Source organism: Cordyceps militaris, assembly GCF_000225605.1.
Source record: "Cordyceps militaris CM01 unplaced genomic scaffold CCM_S00002, whole genome shotgun sequence".
NCBI classification, from domain to species: domain Eukaryota; kingdom Fungi; phylum Ascomycota; class Sordariomycetes; order Hypocreales; family Cordycipitaceae; genus Cordyceps; species Cordyceps militaris.
In genome coordinates this window covers 207,736-223,940 of record NW_006271970.1, presented here as the reverse complement: position 1 = coordinate 223,940, position 16,205 = coordinate 207,736, and the positions used below count along the sequence as shown (strand labels likewise).

Below are 16,205 nucleotides of genomic sequence, written 5' to 3'. Positions count from 1 at the left end.
CGGGTGGATGATTCATGGCGTCGTAGCGGACAATGTTGGTGGGTGGGCCTGTGATAGCGTTGAGCGGCAGAGTAGGCGAAGGCGTCTTGGGACCGTTGGAGGAGGCGGCCGAGGTAAAGGAGGATTGGGAGCCGTTGTGAGAGGCAATCGAGCTCAAACGCGGGGACGAAGTGCCGGAAGAATGGGCCTGTCCGGGAGGAGGCAGAGCGAATGACGGTAATCTGTCAAGGCTCATAAATACTCTTGTAGCAACGAGAACGATGCGAGAGAAGGGGGGGGGGGCGAATTGTAGTACAACTCTGGCTGGTTTCAGAGTAGCTATGCCGGTGGACAAGGCAAGGTCGGGCCTAGGGCGAGAGAGGACGACAAGACGGTGGAAGTCGAGGGATGTTGTAAGAGGGAAGAAACGCTGGCAGCAAGATGGGTGCAAAAATGAGCAGGCCTATGCGACGGCGGTCGAGGAAAAGACGTGCTAATCGTAAAGGGGCATGAAGTACAAATCGTCTTAATCGTGACACATTCCAGGATGGAGAAGTGATTTCTCCTAGAAGCCAGGCGCAGGTGTCGAGAGGCAAGACAAGTAGGTATATATGCGGCGAGGGGAGGCTGGAGAGGGTGGAAGCGGTCGATGATGGTGCGCCAGAGAGGCGGTGATGTCGGATTGGTCTTTGACGACGGAAAGAATCGTTTGGCACAAGGCGGGAAGGCAAGGCGGAGCGGGAGAGGTTGAGAGAAGTAGGCGCGCAACAAGAATTGCAAACGGCGACGAGGTGAAGCGGGCGTTTGAACGTCTAGACGTTGTGGCGGGGAGGTTACTGGCAGAAGAACAGTAGCGCCGACAGCTGCAATGCAATGCGGTTAGCTGCAAGGTTGACAAGGCGGGAGGAAGCAGAGTCGCATGGAAAGAAGAAAGGAGGAGACAATGTAGAAGCAAACGGCGGGAGAGCGGCCGGGGGAATATAATGCAATTGGAAGAAGGCTGGGCGCGGTAAGGGCATAGGTAGCAAGCAAGCATGAATGGTTTCCCAGAGCTGTGGTGCGCTGGTGGAGGACGAGGCGGAGAAGAAGGCGCGCGCGCGCTGAGGACGACGGCGCGGCGCATCAACCAACATGCAAGATGGCGAGGATTGATTGAGACAGGGACCAGTGGAGTAAAAGCAAGCACAGGCAAGAAAAAAAAACTAGAAGCCATACCTTTTTTTTCCTTTTTCTTTCTTTCTTTCTTTCCTTTTGAGGGTCCTTCTTCCTGCCGTCTCGAAACAAAAGTCTGAGAATTGGGAAAAATGGAGAGGTCGGTAATAGCGGGTGGTTTGAGATGTTCGAGGGGTGAACCGGGGGGGGGGCGATGGAGGATAGGGAAAGATGAGATGAGGAGAAAGTTGAAAAGGAAAATGAAAAAAAAAAGGGAGTGAGGAAAAGATGCTTATGAAGAGCAAGTCGGACAATGTCTAGAGACGGGGAAGGAAGAGGAGGAGTTGCGAGGAAGAGAGAGAGGAGGAGGCCCTACAAGAGGTCGAGCTTTGGGCCGGGGATGGTTTTGTTTTTTCGGGCGTGTGGTGAGAGAGAGAGAGAGCGTGTGAGAGCGAGGCCGGTCAACTTGGCCGCCGGCGTGGGGGGGGGGGGTTGTCCATGGGGGTGGTTTTTGGGGGGGAAGAGGAGGGGGTGTATCACCAGAGCAAAAGATGGGCTAACCAGCCGTGGGAGTCTTGTCCGTTTGTCCCCAGCAAGAGAGGCGTTTGTTCTGGAGTGTCAATTTCGAGTATGCGACTGACTTGTATTTATTCCTCTCTTTTTGAACATGATTCTTTCTTATTTTATTTTACAGCGTTGACTCAGTAGCTACCTGTTACTGGAACGACGCAGTAATAAGTACGGGCGAGAGTTGGGCCACCGAGACGACGAGCCTGAGGCGGCTCTCTGCTCTGGTCTCTGGGGGGCGTGGTCTGGGGAGGGGGGGGCAATTGATTGCTGGATAAAAAAAAAAAAGACGAGCAAGTTTTGTACAAGATGTGCTGGCGAAAAGGAGTCTGGTTAGTGTACAAAGGCTGGACCTTTCGTACAGGGGACCTGGTAGGTCCATGCCCCCCAGATTGGGTTGGAGCGGTGGCGGCCGACGGATGAGATGTCTCCTTCATCGTTTTCTTCCTTTTTTATTTTTTTCAACCGTCTTTTTTTGACAAAATACAGGGGAGTAAAAAAGACGATAGGCTGGGTGTCTATTTTTGCCCACACAAGCTCCAACCAAGCCACGCAGTTGGCTGCTACTTAGTACCTACCTGGTAGGTTGTAGGTACTTAGGTATTTGTAGGTAAACGACGGACGGGAGTGCGAGAGAGAGCCACTCACCACCGAAGCTACTGCACCGTACCTACAGGAAAAAGATGCCAGATGGCCGCCGCCCAGCTCTGATTTTAAATCTGGTCGTCCTCCCCGCCAGTAAGCCAGCCCTGACCACGGAGGCGAGTGGACCGAGGATGGATGGAGGGGGGTGTCTGCTCTTGTCGTTGTCCTTGTCCTTGTCGTTTGCCGTCTTGAACAAGTCTGTTCTGCGCTGCTGTTGCAGTTGCTGAGGCTGCACTACACAAGACAGACGAAATGGACATGCATCGATTCTCATGTATAAGTCGTCGTCTCTTCTTTTTTCGAACCTCTCCCTCGACCAGACTCTTCTTTCATCCTCATCTTCCTTCTTATCCTTCTACCGTATTCCTGTAACACCAGATGCTAGCGGGCGATGGCCTGCCCCGACTCTGTGTTCCCGCCCGCCTCCTCCTTCTTCCTCTCCCCAGCAGAGACATTTTCACCAGCCGCCCACGCCCCTCCCCCCCATGCCCTTGTCTCTCCTCTTGTCCCCCCTCCTAGTTAACGTCCACTGCTGACCTTCTCAGCTAACCACCAGTCGGTCAACCATCCGCCCCTAGTCTATTTTTTATTTTTTTGCCCATGATTTTTTTACTCTTTTTTCTTTCATTATTCTTCTCTGCGCGATTCAGATCGTGGTCCGCCGCCCTCTTGCTGCAAACCTGTCTTTGTACCTACCTACGTTGTGGGCTTTACCCTGTTCCTGTCTCCCGTCCCCCCTCTCCATCTTTCACTTTTATATAGTTACCATTTGCCGTGCCGCACCCAACCCCGTCGCCAGTTGGCTCCAATAAACAATAAACGGAGCTGCTATCGGCCCTCGCATGTGTGTGTATTTATGCCTTGATTGTGGAATAAATGTGTGTGGCAGTCCCATTCGCCCCATCATCAAGTGTGTGGGTAATAAGTCGTGTCAGTCGCTAAAATAATACCAACCACAGTTGTACCAAACGGCCCTAGGTACGGAGTACTGAGTAGACGACGATGTCCTGCCGCCGTTGTAATATGTACATACATGGCACGCATCTTCACTTGTAAACCGACCCATAGCCGACGTGCCAGACGTGCCAGATGTGCTTCAAACCATACCTTGCTCATAATAGCAAGATGAACATTGTACGCTCCATCGCTCCATTGCTCCATTACTCCCCGTCTCGCTAATCCAATCGGCATCTCAAGCTCCAGTCACCGCCCAACAAGCGAGAGAGAAAGAAAAAAGCATAAAACAGCCTGCTCCGATGTTGGGACCAATCCGAGTTCGCGCCTTGCCCGCACCTTTCTTTCGTGGGTGTCCGTAGTCAGCACAGACAAAGCCATGCTTTCTCTTCTGACGCCAACTTGGTCAAGTAGTCGGTTTTGGCAAGTCAACCGGTTCTCCGATTGTCTTGCCTGGCAGCTAGTTGGCCGCTGGTGGAGGGACCAAGTGGAGGGGGGGCGTCATCGCGCTCTCAATGGGGGCGTGTTGGGGCGACTCTGACCGGAGCGCGTAGTTATCAAATTCCGAGATTTTCCAGTGCACCTCGCTGCTTCCTCGGGACCATAACGAGAGCTGTTGACGCGTTGCCATCTTTTTTTTTTCTGAGCGGAGCAAGCTTATCGTACTATGCTGGGATCATACATATGCAAGGGCACAAGCTGCCGCTATGCCGCTACGGAGTAGATCTGTGTCAGTATCTGGAAAGCTCAACGTTACTGGCGCGTGTTGTCTCGTTCATATCATGGTGTCGACACGTCTGGGGGTTGAAGTTGACCGGGGGGATCAGAGTTATACGCTGCAGGTCAAGCTCAAACTCTTCCAATCATTACACATTGATTCATCATCAAAGTCAATTGGCTTCGGGTTCATTCTCTGGCCGCTCCATCTACCAGATTCACTTCTTTCGTTGCAATGCCATGGTCTGCATTTCCCGATTTTAACTACTATGTTAGGACGGGCAGAGCCGGCCGGTGGTTCCTTTGGCCGCTGCAGGCACGGGACCCCTGGCCATGTGTTTCGACGTCGGCCGGCATTTTTGCTGGTTTCTTTTTGAACTCACCAGGGCCATGTTTCCAACTTATTATACCCGCCAAACTCTGGGTCGTTGATGCAAATCGCTATTTCTTGGCCCGAGAACGGAATCTAGTAAGAGGCAGTAATTCGTGTATGGAGCCTGAGGTTTTTTTACACCGTGTCGTTTACTTGTTGATCAGCTACATACAGACGAGCAACTAGAGACCTAGACGGAAAGCTTGTTGCGGACGCCTATTCACTAACCTTATTACAAGCCCAACCTTTCTCACAGCCGACAGACAGCCGACGCAACGTCTTTCTTTGTAAAGCTGGTGGATGTGGCTAGCTCCAAGGTCACATTGTAGCGAAGCCTGTCCCTGACGGGAACAATCCTTGCAACAGCGGAAGACACCACAAACTTCCAAGGGGCTTCCCTGTATCTGGCAGGGGTGAAGCTCTGGCGAATAAAGCTGGGGGAGCTGGAGCGGGCGCTGGAGCCGTGTGGCGACGCGGGAAGAAGAGGCCCGCAGTCGCCAGCGCATACTGGAAAAGCCATCTTTTTTTTCCTTCCCAGAATGGAGTAATAAACGGATACCCAAGTCAGACTGATGAGTAGTTATCCGTACACTTCTTGCTCTCGCTATCAGTTTCTCGGCACCCAAAAGCACCCCACGGCATTGACGACGAGCAAACTCTCCGCCTCGCCCAGACTGCCGAATGGATATCATAACGTTACGGCAATTCAGCTCCCTTGGTGCCCATGGTCCATGCTGCTGATGAACCTCCTTTTTTTCCTTTTTTTTTTTTCGTCCGCGCTCGTCTTCGCCCGCGGTTGAAAATTCTGCCTTTCCGTGACTTGCCCCGTGTGCGAACCATGAACCGGGAGAGAGGTCAGGCGGCGCCTGTTTGAAGCAAAGACCATCTTGAAAAAAGAACTACCAGCCTCGCCAACATGTCTCACCTGTCCGGCGCCAGCCCGTTTTTTTTTTCCCTCTCTTCCAAAAAAAAAAAGAGTCGTCCTTGAGTCTTGACTAGCGGGCCCGATAGCGCCGGCTGGGATCCCAAAAAATATCCCCCCCTGGAGCCGAGCCCAGATCGACCTGCATCCGCCGCGCGCGGCGCCCACGATGTGTTTACCCCCTCCTTTCCTCTCCTCCTCCCCGTACGATTGTGCATGAATGTGCATTCATGCAGGCTCGCTCGCCTTGTCAAATCTGGAGGGGAGGGGCTGTCCCCCCCCCAGCAAGCACAGCATCGGTGCAGACCGCTCATGCAACCGTTGGTTCACCTGGCGAGATGAAGTGCCACCAGGGCTGTTTATGCATGTACCAATCAGAGCTGTCGACGGACATTGAGATGATGAGTGTGATGATGATATAAAATACAAATAGGGTATGTCGTCAATCAATTGGGTGGCTGGCCATGAAGGCGCCAGAACCCATCACAAGCGGAGTCGCCATGGAGCCGGTCACTGCCGTCACAGACCTCTGAACCGTCTCAGCACGGCAGGTGGGCAGAGAAGCCGCCACGAGGAAGCAATTTGCAATATTAACTGCCCCAGCTGCACAACCCTACGAATACGTGCTCTTGAGTCGCTGCCAAGCGTAATTTGTACCGGGTGACGAGATATCCCCTCAAGCGGTCGTTGAACCTGTCAGCGGCCGTCGCCAAAGTACTTGGCCAAGTGGACCCTGGCTGATGAGGTACATCATAGGTACCTCCTTTGCTCCTTTGACACCAAACAGGGAGCATCTCTCTCACCTGCCAGATTCTCTCGGTACCGACCTAGCGTGTACGTACGGATATTATCAATAGATTGTTATAATATAACACAGAACAACCCATCGGGCATGGGTGTACAGAGTACTAGTCCTTCCTTGACCGAGAATAAAATCAGTGCTAGTATTTTTGCGTAATAAACCAATAAACCAATAAACCGCTTGCCCTCTCGTCGAGGTACCTTGGCCGACGCATGAGCTCCGTAGGCGCCAGCCCACTCCTCCCATCTCGCCTCCAAGGTTCATCTTGCCTTGCATTCACGCACTCACCCTATAGCCATTCTAATACCAACTCCCCGAGTTCTAGCCCATCTTCTGTTCCATCTCGCAGCCTTTTTCGTAGCGGTTGCATCTCAACGCCTTACCATCTTTCAGCCTTGTCCCTTTCGGCATCGGCTCTGGCTGTGCAGCAGAGCGCCCTTGCAAACGCCATCAGCATCATACGTCAAACTTCAGCCACCACAAACACCACCACCATCATCAATCAATCATGTGCTTCATTTCACCTTTCCTCCACACGACCGTCTTCTTCATGAAGTGGCCCGCTAAAATATACCCGTCTTGAGCGCTTCTTCAGCCACCGCGACCAGATGCTACCCCGTACGACAACCTCTTGGGCCGTCTGCATGGCCAACGATACATGCCAGTGCTATGCCGCGTTTGCGCCTCCCGCCCCAGATATTACTCAGTGTACCGACATTGTCAGGATCGGTTCATTCGGCAGGGAAATAGCTTCGCATGACAATACTCGATGCCTCGGGCCGGCTGACGCTTCTCGTGCAGCAGCTATTATTACACCACCAACGCCATGGCCAGACAGTGGTGGCACTGTGGCAGCCGCAAACCCTGTTCTCCGTCCCACGCCAATCTATTGCTGACCATCTTCATCCTTCGCCCCAGCCTGCAATAAATGCCCTTGTCCGGAAACCCCAACCACGGCCAGGTTGGTCTCCCTGGGGCCTGTGCTGGCGTCATCCTCGGACCTCAGCATCAGCCACGAGTCGCGACGAGTAAATGCCGTTGTCATCGACATGGGGCAAATTACGACCAAATTCTCGCCAAAATCTACCCCATCTCGGTGGCATGCGCCCCGTCCCTGATGCGCGCCAAACTCCCACGATACCGTCTCCACAAACCCGATCCTGCGCCATGCCAACTGCTTACCTACCTATGTAGTTACCACGAACAGTTAGTCCTCCTCGCACCAACGCCACGCACCTGGCTAGAGCCTGCTTCTTCAGCGATACCCATTCGAGCATTGGTACGAGGCTGCTCTCTCGCACGTTGCTGGCTTGCCGTCATCAAGCCATGCACTCCTGCTGATCCACTGCCTCGTTGTGCGCCCTCCTCTCGTCGATTCTGCTCAATGCCATCAAACAAGAGCCCAGCGGCATCCAATAACCACGCCATGTACAAATTACTCCGGAGCTTTAACACCCCGGCCACGGTCAACGCCCCCAACTTGCTTGCTGGGACCGGCAGCCCTGCCATGCTGACAACCGCTGCAAGATTCCGACTCCGATGGTTGTCAGACCAGCCAGCATCCAGCACCAACCACTGTCGGTTGTTACTTTTAACTCTGAAGCGCCTAGCCTGCCGTGACACCACCCTGATCCAAGACTGCATTTAGAGTCCCTGGCCAGCAGGCCAAGATGTGCCACGCTTTGCACACTTCCGAGACACTCTGCTGGCAACTCTGGCAGCCTTCTCCACGCCACCCTCATTTCGCCCCCATCCTTCCTATGCACCTGTGTCGGACAATGCCTCGTATCCTTCCATCTTTCTCTCGTCCACACCATGTGCCTTCCGAATGGCACAACCGTCATGCGACTGGACGTTGCTAATTCTCCCCACCTCCTCAACGCCGCAGTGGATACTATCATTTTACTTGCTTCAACATCAGCCAGCCATGCACTCCGACAGAAGCCGTTGCGCTCGACGGCCAGTTGCCTTGAAACATGGACGTCGCTTATTTTCTCTGTACGATCGGCACTTGCCTCTCCCTTGAACGCAGACACAGCCTTTACCTGTCGGCTACGCCCCAAAACCAAGCCATATCCTGGACCGATCTGGGCATAAGATGCTATCCACGTATGCACATCATCATGAGGAGCACCACCGGATCTTGTGCATAATCTGCCTGGGCTGACCCATGTGGACCTCGGGGCCAGCCTCCCAACCTACTTCTGTTATTATCAACATCACAACGAGCCTGTAATTTCTGCAAGGTCTGCAGCGGCAACATTCCGCAATGGCTCAAGAAGTGCGCTGAAGTTAGTTACAACCAGACAAGATGAACCCATGACTCGGCCGGCGCCGTTGCAAGCCGATGCTGTGTCGGGAACCTGACCAATGCAATGCACGATAAATCGTGCCCCTCCGATGCATAACTACCAGTACTCACTGCAAAACTGCACAGTTGCATAGCCGTCGACTATTTACGTCAAGATGTGATAACAGCCACAAAAAACATGTGGCAAGCTGCTTTTTGACAGCAGCCAGTCCCTGCAGCCAACTAGTCGGAAGGTCGATTGGCCGATTGAGCACTTGCATGACACGCGCAGCGGCTATGTAGGTCTCAGAGGGCCTGGCGGTACATGCTAAATTTTCCAGCGACTGGACCATGTTTCCCGTTTCAAGCCCCAGGTATCGCTGTACTGTTCTTCATGAGAGCCATGGCTGAAATTGGCTGTCGCCGACGACATCTCTGAGAAGACGACGACGACAATTGGTTGTGCCAGTATCGCAGACGGGGATGCTGTGACTGCTGCCACGCTATCCCTGGCTACACAATGTGTGTCGCGCCTGTGGAACTGATGGGGGGTAAGCAGAAGGCGCCCATGTGGGAAGAACGATGGCATTCTCGGTGGATGCCGCCGTCGTGGTTTCGCCCGCACTCCGTTTTCCGTGCATACATTAGTCTTCCCGCAACCCCATCGAAGGCTGCAGAGCCGATGGGTGCCCGTGGCTGCAGGGTTTGGCAGCGATCGTCTAAACCAGGGTCTTTTGGGCTCTTGCTAGCCGCCCACAAAGGCTTTACAAAAGTCCTTGCAAGGACTTGTTGGAACACTGCCGCAGACGAACTGGAACAGACTGATTATAAACGCCTGGTGTATTTTTTGGCCTGCTCGTACCAGCCTTGAGAAAGCCACACGGTACGTCTCACCACACAAGCCAACTACACACATCGTACGGAGCGAGCTAACAGAGGATTACAAGCCAACGTGATTGCGAAACAACCAAGCGGTGTCGATGGAGCCACCACTAGTCATCAAGATGGTGCGCCGTACACTTGGCCACGAAGAATTATACTCGTCCGCAGCACTTGTAGCCTTGCTGTGGTGGATTCACGCCTTCTTGCTCCTTGTCCACCCACCACAAAGTGGCGTCACTCGGGTCGGGGGTTGGGAGCTGACCAGCAGCAGTCCAATGAGGGTTCACCACGTCGTTCTGGCACACGGGCCATGTCCACCACTTCAACCTCGATTGGATAAGATCTGGGCGGACCATGACCTGCGAAGGCCGATGAGCAAAAGGCCAGGCCGCTCTCCACTCGGCCCAACTTTTCTGGGCCGTCTTTTTTCTTTTCAAGTGTCTTTCCAGGAGCGAACGACTGCTGACCGATTCGAGCAGTGACGCCGCGCTGTCACGGACAGGGTTGGAGGATTCTGATATGACAAGGGCGTGGGTATAGGCTTGGCTTGGCCCGTGATGAACTGACAGCGCATTATTACTGGGATCATTCAGCAATGGACGAACAGTCATGCTAATGCAGCCGAAGCGAGGATTTCTCGGATCTGCTTACGATTTAGGTCTCGATGTCGATGCCATGTCTTATGCACAATTTCCTGGCGGATCTACAGACGCACAAAAAAATTGTGCCTACGCTGGTACATGCGTTAGATCCAAAGCCTCTGCTGGCCCTGCTCACCATGCCATGCCAGGTAAAGTGAGGCGGCAGGCTGGCCAGTATCCTCCAATGATTGCTTGTGCTGCTGTCCATTCTGGGGCGTGCCACAGAACCTTGTGCAACGACGGCTGTGTGAAGCAGGGATTAGTAGCTTGAAAAAGTTGTGCGCTGGCCAGCCCGCCGGACCTAGCTCTTCGCCAGACAATAGTTAGCGTCCGTGTGCTCTGCGACGAGCTCTTGTCCAAGCCAAAGGGAAGCGAGGCTGGAGGAATGTTCGACCCCGCACAGAACACCTGCCCTTGCCCAACCACATGCCCCGACAAAAGGGCATCAAAGCACGAGACGGGCAAACAGGCAGCGTAGATGTACATACATACAACGCTTATCTGGACTTGTGGTGTGGAGGTTTCTATCAAGGTATTTCCACCAGGCCGTTTCTTTCGGCAACGCGAGACTCTGTGGGCGACAAGAAAGGTCTGGTTCTTCAGATGGCAGCCCAACTGAGCCGTCGTATTGTACATGGTCTATAATAACTGTGCAGGAGACGGGTTCTGCACGCGTGCTTCCGCGGGTTGCCACATGTGCAGTTTGCATACGCCGGAGTAATTCAACCAAAAACGATTTCCGTGCTACCTTGATACGCTGGCTGGCTGGGCCACTTTATATGTGGCTTTTATGCACAAAAGTATGCGCGCGCAGCTGTGCCGGATCTCCCTTCATCGAGCAGCTTTTCCTTTCTTTTTGGGGTAGTGAAAGCTCATCGTGCGCGATCTTGCACGAGTAACTAGTCTGAACTGCAGCTGCCTTGCGTCCCAGTATCAACGTTCCGCACCCCAGCCTCCCAGAATAGCAAGGAGTGAGTGCGGGTAGGGCTTTTCGACCCATGCCCTCTTTTTTTTTTCACAAGGGAAATAGTGTCTTCTCTCGTCGCGCCTTCAGCCTCGGTCGGCCGCTAGACCAGCGAGCAACATGATGAGGTTAGTCAAGCCGTCAAGGGCGTGTGGTTTGTTACAAGCATGACGGCGGCAAGAACCTACCTTGGAAAGATATCCGTCGTTCTAATGTTGGTAAAGATAGTCTCGCAACTCGGCCGGAGGCTGTTATTATTATTCCTTTCGCTAATAAGACAGACGATCTTTTTACGGAGAAGGAGCCTAGAACTACCTATCAAAGTCGGCACGCTATCGGTGAACTGTGACACGCCGGACCACTTTATGGGGCCATCGGAGTGCGGAGTTTACGTCAAAGTTGCATATGCTTCCTTTTGAAGTGTCTTCATGACTGTAACTGTTTGTATTTCTGTCTTTTGTTCCCGGGAGATTGTCCGTGTTTATGATTGACTCGTGGACGGATATTCCGTCTTTGTATGGAGTACGTCTGTCTGGTTGTCTTTGATATTCTCAATGGCTTGTTTGAGGCTGGGCGACTGGGGACAGCACACGGGACACGCCCCCCTGGTCAACTTGGCGCATGCCCCTCACCGCCTGTTGCAGCATGTTCTTGTCGCTGGCTGCACTGCCATCTCTTTCCCGTGTGGCCAGACGCAGGTGGATGGATGTCATGTTGCTGCTGGCGCTTTCCCCCGGGGCCCTGCCCCTCTTTCCCTTGCATACCCGGTTGTGCGTCGAACTAGTGGCCTTCATCCCAAGCCCGATGGGCTGTTTTGTAGACACATCTGCAGGTATATGCAGGTATATGCATGTAGCTCGGGAGGGTGTGCAGGCAGACATAAATAGGAATTGTGCAAAACGGTCAGAAGTGTACGGACATAGTTGGGGCAAGAAAACGGTGCCAATATACAATATACTTTGGCTTGGCTTTCTTGGACGGCTCATGGAATTGGGAGGGGCTGGGCGCTTCGAGAAGGGGATTTCTCTGGGCACTGAGAAAGGTCTCAGGTACAAATTACATGGAACAAACTCTTGTTTGCTTGGAGTTGCAGTGGCTGATGTGTCGTGCCACCAAATACCTGACTCGAAGTTGTACAATAGAGACTGATACGGGGGCTTTTTTCCTGTGCGGCATCTCAGCCCTGGAACGTGAGGGACAGTGACGGCGCGCTCCGTTTCCAGTAGCAGGGTTCACGTTGAATGAATGGGGTTGGTCAGTCTAACTAGGGCTTAAGCGGCGTGGTATTACCAGTACGAGTTGCGAGTGGTTGCGAGTGTGTCTTGACGAGGCGAACTGGTTTCTGGTATGTACTCTGTAACTAACGTTACTTTGTAGAAGTTGGGCTTTTCGCCCCCAAAGGGAAAACGGAGGGACGAGGTGGGTGCATGCAATGCAGCTGGAGCAAGAGGGAAACAAGACGGGATGCAGCACATGGGTGCGTGCGCCGCAAGGTTTCCTTTTGTGTCAGGGGGGAAATCTGTAATTCGCACGGATTACAGTAACGCAATGGAAAAAGGAAGACATGCGCGGTGCATCTTTCAAGATGGCGAGATGGGCAGCAGCAGCAGGTGGGGGGTCTCGTTCGTACGGACAGTGTGCATGTTGCGTCCATGTACTTTGTATAAGCACTTGGGATGCTAGTTATTCAGGGAAGCTAAACAGGGTCGGTGTTTGGCTAACTTGTTGGAGAATAGGATCGGCCGCCTCGGTGGTGGATATCTGCGAAAAGGGCTCACCAGCACTGACCGGGACGGCAGAGAAAAGGAAGTCGACGACAACGAGGAGAAGAGGGAGCGAGGCAAAGGCAAAGAGGTACATGGAGAGAGAGAGAGAGAGCGCGAGAGAGAAACAGCCAACGGAGAGGGAGGTTCCGCAAGTGTGCATAGAGGTACATTAGCCTTCCCGTGCGGCAAGCCCACCTCGAAAGGAGGGGGTCATTCGGTTGGGATGGGGGGCGGGCTGCGCCGCAAAAGAGCAAAAGGAAGAAAAAGCTGTGCGTTGTTGCGTTGTTTTTGGGTGGCGCGCCATGGGGGGGGAGGGGGATGGATGTAACGCTGAGAGGAGGCAAGATGGCCGGCCGGTCCGGGTCCGGGGCGCGAAATGGCCCGAGTAATTCAACGGTACTGAGTTGAGCGACGAGGTATGTATGTATTCTGTTGGTGTGTTGATGGAAAGGAACATTGTCGGCGAATTTCAAGGACGTGCGCCGGCGCCGGCGGCGTTGAAGATGGTGACTGAGCGGTATCAGGTTCCGACAATGTCTCCCACGGCCATTCCTGGGATAGGTTTCTAACTATTTTCTATTTTCTATTTTCTAGTTACAGTACGAATTACTTGGCAGACACGCCCCCCCCACCCCCTCCATGTAGTGCATGAACGCCTGCAAAATAATGACTAGGTTATGTAGGGTTTGAATAATAGGGGACAGATAAGAGCGTTCATCCCGCAAACTAAATACATAACCAGGTAACTAGTTAGAAACACAAGGACTAGGTCATGGTATAGTTACATGAAGTGGCGGCGGGTGATTGATTTGGAGTGCGTCTTTTTGCAACGCCATAGTGGTGGGGGCGCTATCTATGTAGTTTGACGTTTGACAGCCGAGGCTAGATTTGTTCTAGATTTTTGTTTATTTTGATGAAATTCCACTATACAGTTGTATATACATATTACATATTTTAAAACAAACAAAAAGGGACAGCGTAATAAACGAAAATAAACCGACTAGGAAACAGGCTGCTGGGCGGGTACACCTGCAGCCCAGCCCAGCCAAGGCGGCGCCGGGGGTTGGTTTAGATGGGCGTTTTTGCAGGGCTATTTGTGTTGGTAAGGCTCGCGTATATTTTTTTATTTTATTTTTTTTCACTTTTTTAATTTGATCCCTTGTCCAAATCTGTCTTTGCGTAGTTTATGCAACCGGGGCTGGGAAAGATGGGGGGGCAAGGTCTAGAGAAGGTGTGAAAAAGGTGTGATATGGCTGACTCGCCGAGATGATGAGCAGCGGGGTGCCTTTTTTTCTGCGATACAAGGTGTTTGTAATCTGTAGTTATTTGTCAATACCAGACGAAACATGTTTTCGCTTGGCATAAAGTAAGACTTTACTATCCCGTCACAAACTTATATATACGGATGCAGGAAATTAAAGTAATTAACGTTAGGGTTCTCAACACAAGACGACAGCCTGTTTTTGGCCCTCAACATGGACAGAGGAAAGCAATGAAGGATTTTTAACAAGAAAAAAGAGAGGCGTGGGTGAAACGACGCTATGATGGAAAGGCGTCGGCGCACGGCGACGCACTCACGAGTAATGGCCCAGATGAACCTGATACAGACCGCAAGGCCGCTTGGACGTGCATAATCAGATTATGTGCGGGTTTTTTTTTTTGGCCCTGGGGGCGGGAGCAGCCCTCTTTGGCGCGTGTTTTTTTTTCTGTATATTTCCGAGGGTTGAAAAAACAGAGTCTGTGCAACAATGCATCGTGCAAGTTGTTCGTTGTGTGCAATTTGGCAGTGTCGCGAGGCTAATCCCTCAAGGCTGCAGGGGGGGGGGTAATTTGTCCACCTTGGGCTTAACTATAGAATTGGTCCCAAGACGGGCAAAAGTCGCGAGGCTGGGGGATATTTTTACCATTTCAAGAGCATGGGGGTGGGCATGCCCGGCCGGTCGACTGTCGGCCGTGATTGTGGGCAGATTTTTTTATGTGTTCCGGAAACGAAAGCCGGAGGGGCAAAAGATGATGAATGTAAAAATAGAAACAAGAATCGTAAATGATGATGAGCATGCAAGGACCTGTGCAGAGCCCGATGGCAGAAACGGGGAAGGGAGGGGGCGGATGCAGATGTGGTTTGGCACGCCGTGGGGGAAACGAAGGCCTGGTTGAGGGTTTTTCTCGAGACGGATATGTATGGGCTGTATTTACAAGTCCCAGTCGGTATATTCGTAAAGAGAGAGGGGCGTCGATTTTGGATATATTTGCGTGATGATGGCAGGGATCTCCAAGGAGGGGGCCGGTCGTGTAAGTGATAGTCGGCAAGGTGATCCTCCTCCCCCCCCCACTGATGGGCGAGACCTGAACAAACGATTCAGACGGGTAGACAGGAAAAGACGGAGCGGCGTGTTTTTTCGTTTCTACAGCATCTTTTTTGGAAGCTGAATGCTGGTGTGGTGGTGACTAGGAGTTGGTGGTGGGGGAGGGGGGAAGACATATGAGATGATGGGCAGCCGAGACGCATGTGTGATGCGGCCGCGTTTTGGAAACCCTTGATGTTCTCAGCCCGTTTTATTTTCGTCCTTTTGCGTGTCTTGTACGAGCTGTACTTGTTGTCGATTTGAATGTATTTTTTGTTGCTTTCCCCGTTCATGAACAAGATTGGGGGTAGACGCCCCCTCGGGTTCGGTTCCGCGGATGGACGGGCGGGTGGGCCATTCATCTGTTGATATACAGTGTGTGGACTCTTTTTTTAATATTTACTATACGGAGTGTGTGTCATGTCTTGAATTGAAAATGACGAGACAAGAAGGAAGATGGGGGCGGGCAGGCGTGCATGCGTGCCCGGTGTTACAGCGGTTACGGATAGCTTTGGGGGGCGAGGGAGAGACAGGGAAAAAGGACATCAACGGTTTTCTGCAATGGCGGGCCGTTGCAGCCGGAGGGGAAGAAGAGGGAGGGGGGGGATGGACCGGGAGAGGTGTGCGGGCGCTTTCATGTTTTGTTTGTTATAGTTGGTGATAATACGTGTCAGCTTATATTATGTGTACTGGGTATAGACAGTAGCCCGCAAAGGCGGAATGAGACGGGACTGTTGTACTAGGAATGTATCACCTGGGTGTGTGTGTGTGTGTATGTGTGGCATCTCGTACAGTCCCTCAACCCTGGTCGTGGTTTCAATATTGGGGCGAGCAAGAGAAATTTGGGTAAATAAAAAAAGAGATGTTCTGGGCAAAGAGGAATAGCAAGAAAATAATTCGTACAGTCATTTTATTCCGGACGGGCCGCCTCAAAGCCTGCGGCGGCCGCGCTGTGGATCGGCCACTCCATTACAGAAAATAAAATAAATAAAAAAGGTGAACCCCTGGCCAACGATATACTGGTAACACATGTATATGTATATCCGTACGGATGCATGTACCTATTCTCGACAGGGCGGTATTTTGCCGAGTGGATGGGATGAGGGGATGTGGGATGATGGATGGATGGATGGATGCGTTGTTTGCTGCGCTGGCCATTCTTTTTTGGTTTAGGAGGGTGGGCTTTTTCTGTTTGGGCAACGAGGA

General features: G+C 52.5%; 1 protein-coding gene across 1 annotated transcript; it reads right to left on the bottom strand.

Moving 5' to 3' along the window:
* Positions 1–11,369: 11,369 nt before the first annotated feature.
* On the bottom strand, positions 11,370–12,748 carry CCM_02001 (uncharacterized protein; the record flags this gene model as incomplete). Its single annotated transcript, XM_006667155.1, has 4 exons — positions 11,370–11,465; positions 11,521–11,714; positions 12,179–12,242; positions 12,611–12,748. 4 exons carry the CDS (start codon positions 12,746–12,748, stop codon positions 11,370–11,372), a joined length of 492 nt encoding a protein of 163 aa, XP_006667218.1.
* Positions 12,749–16,205: the final 3,457 nt, after the last annotated feature.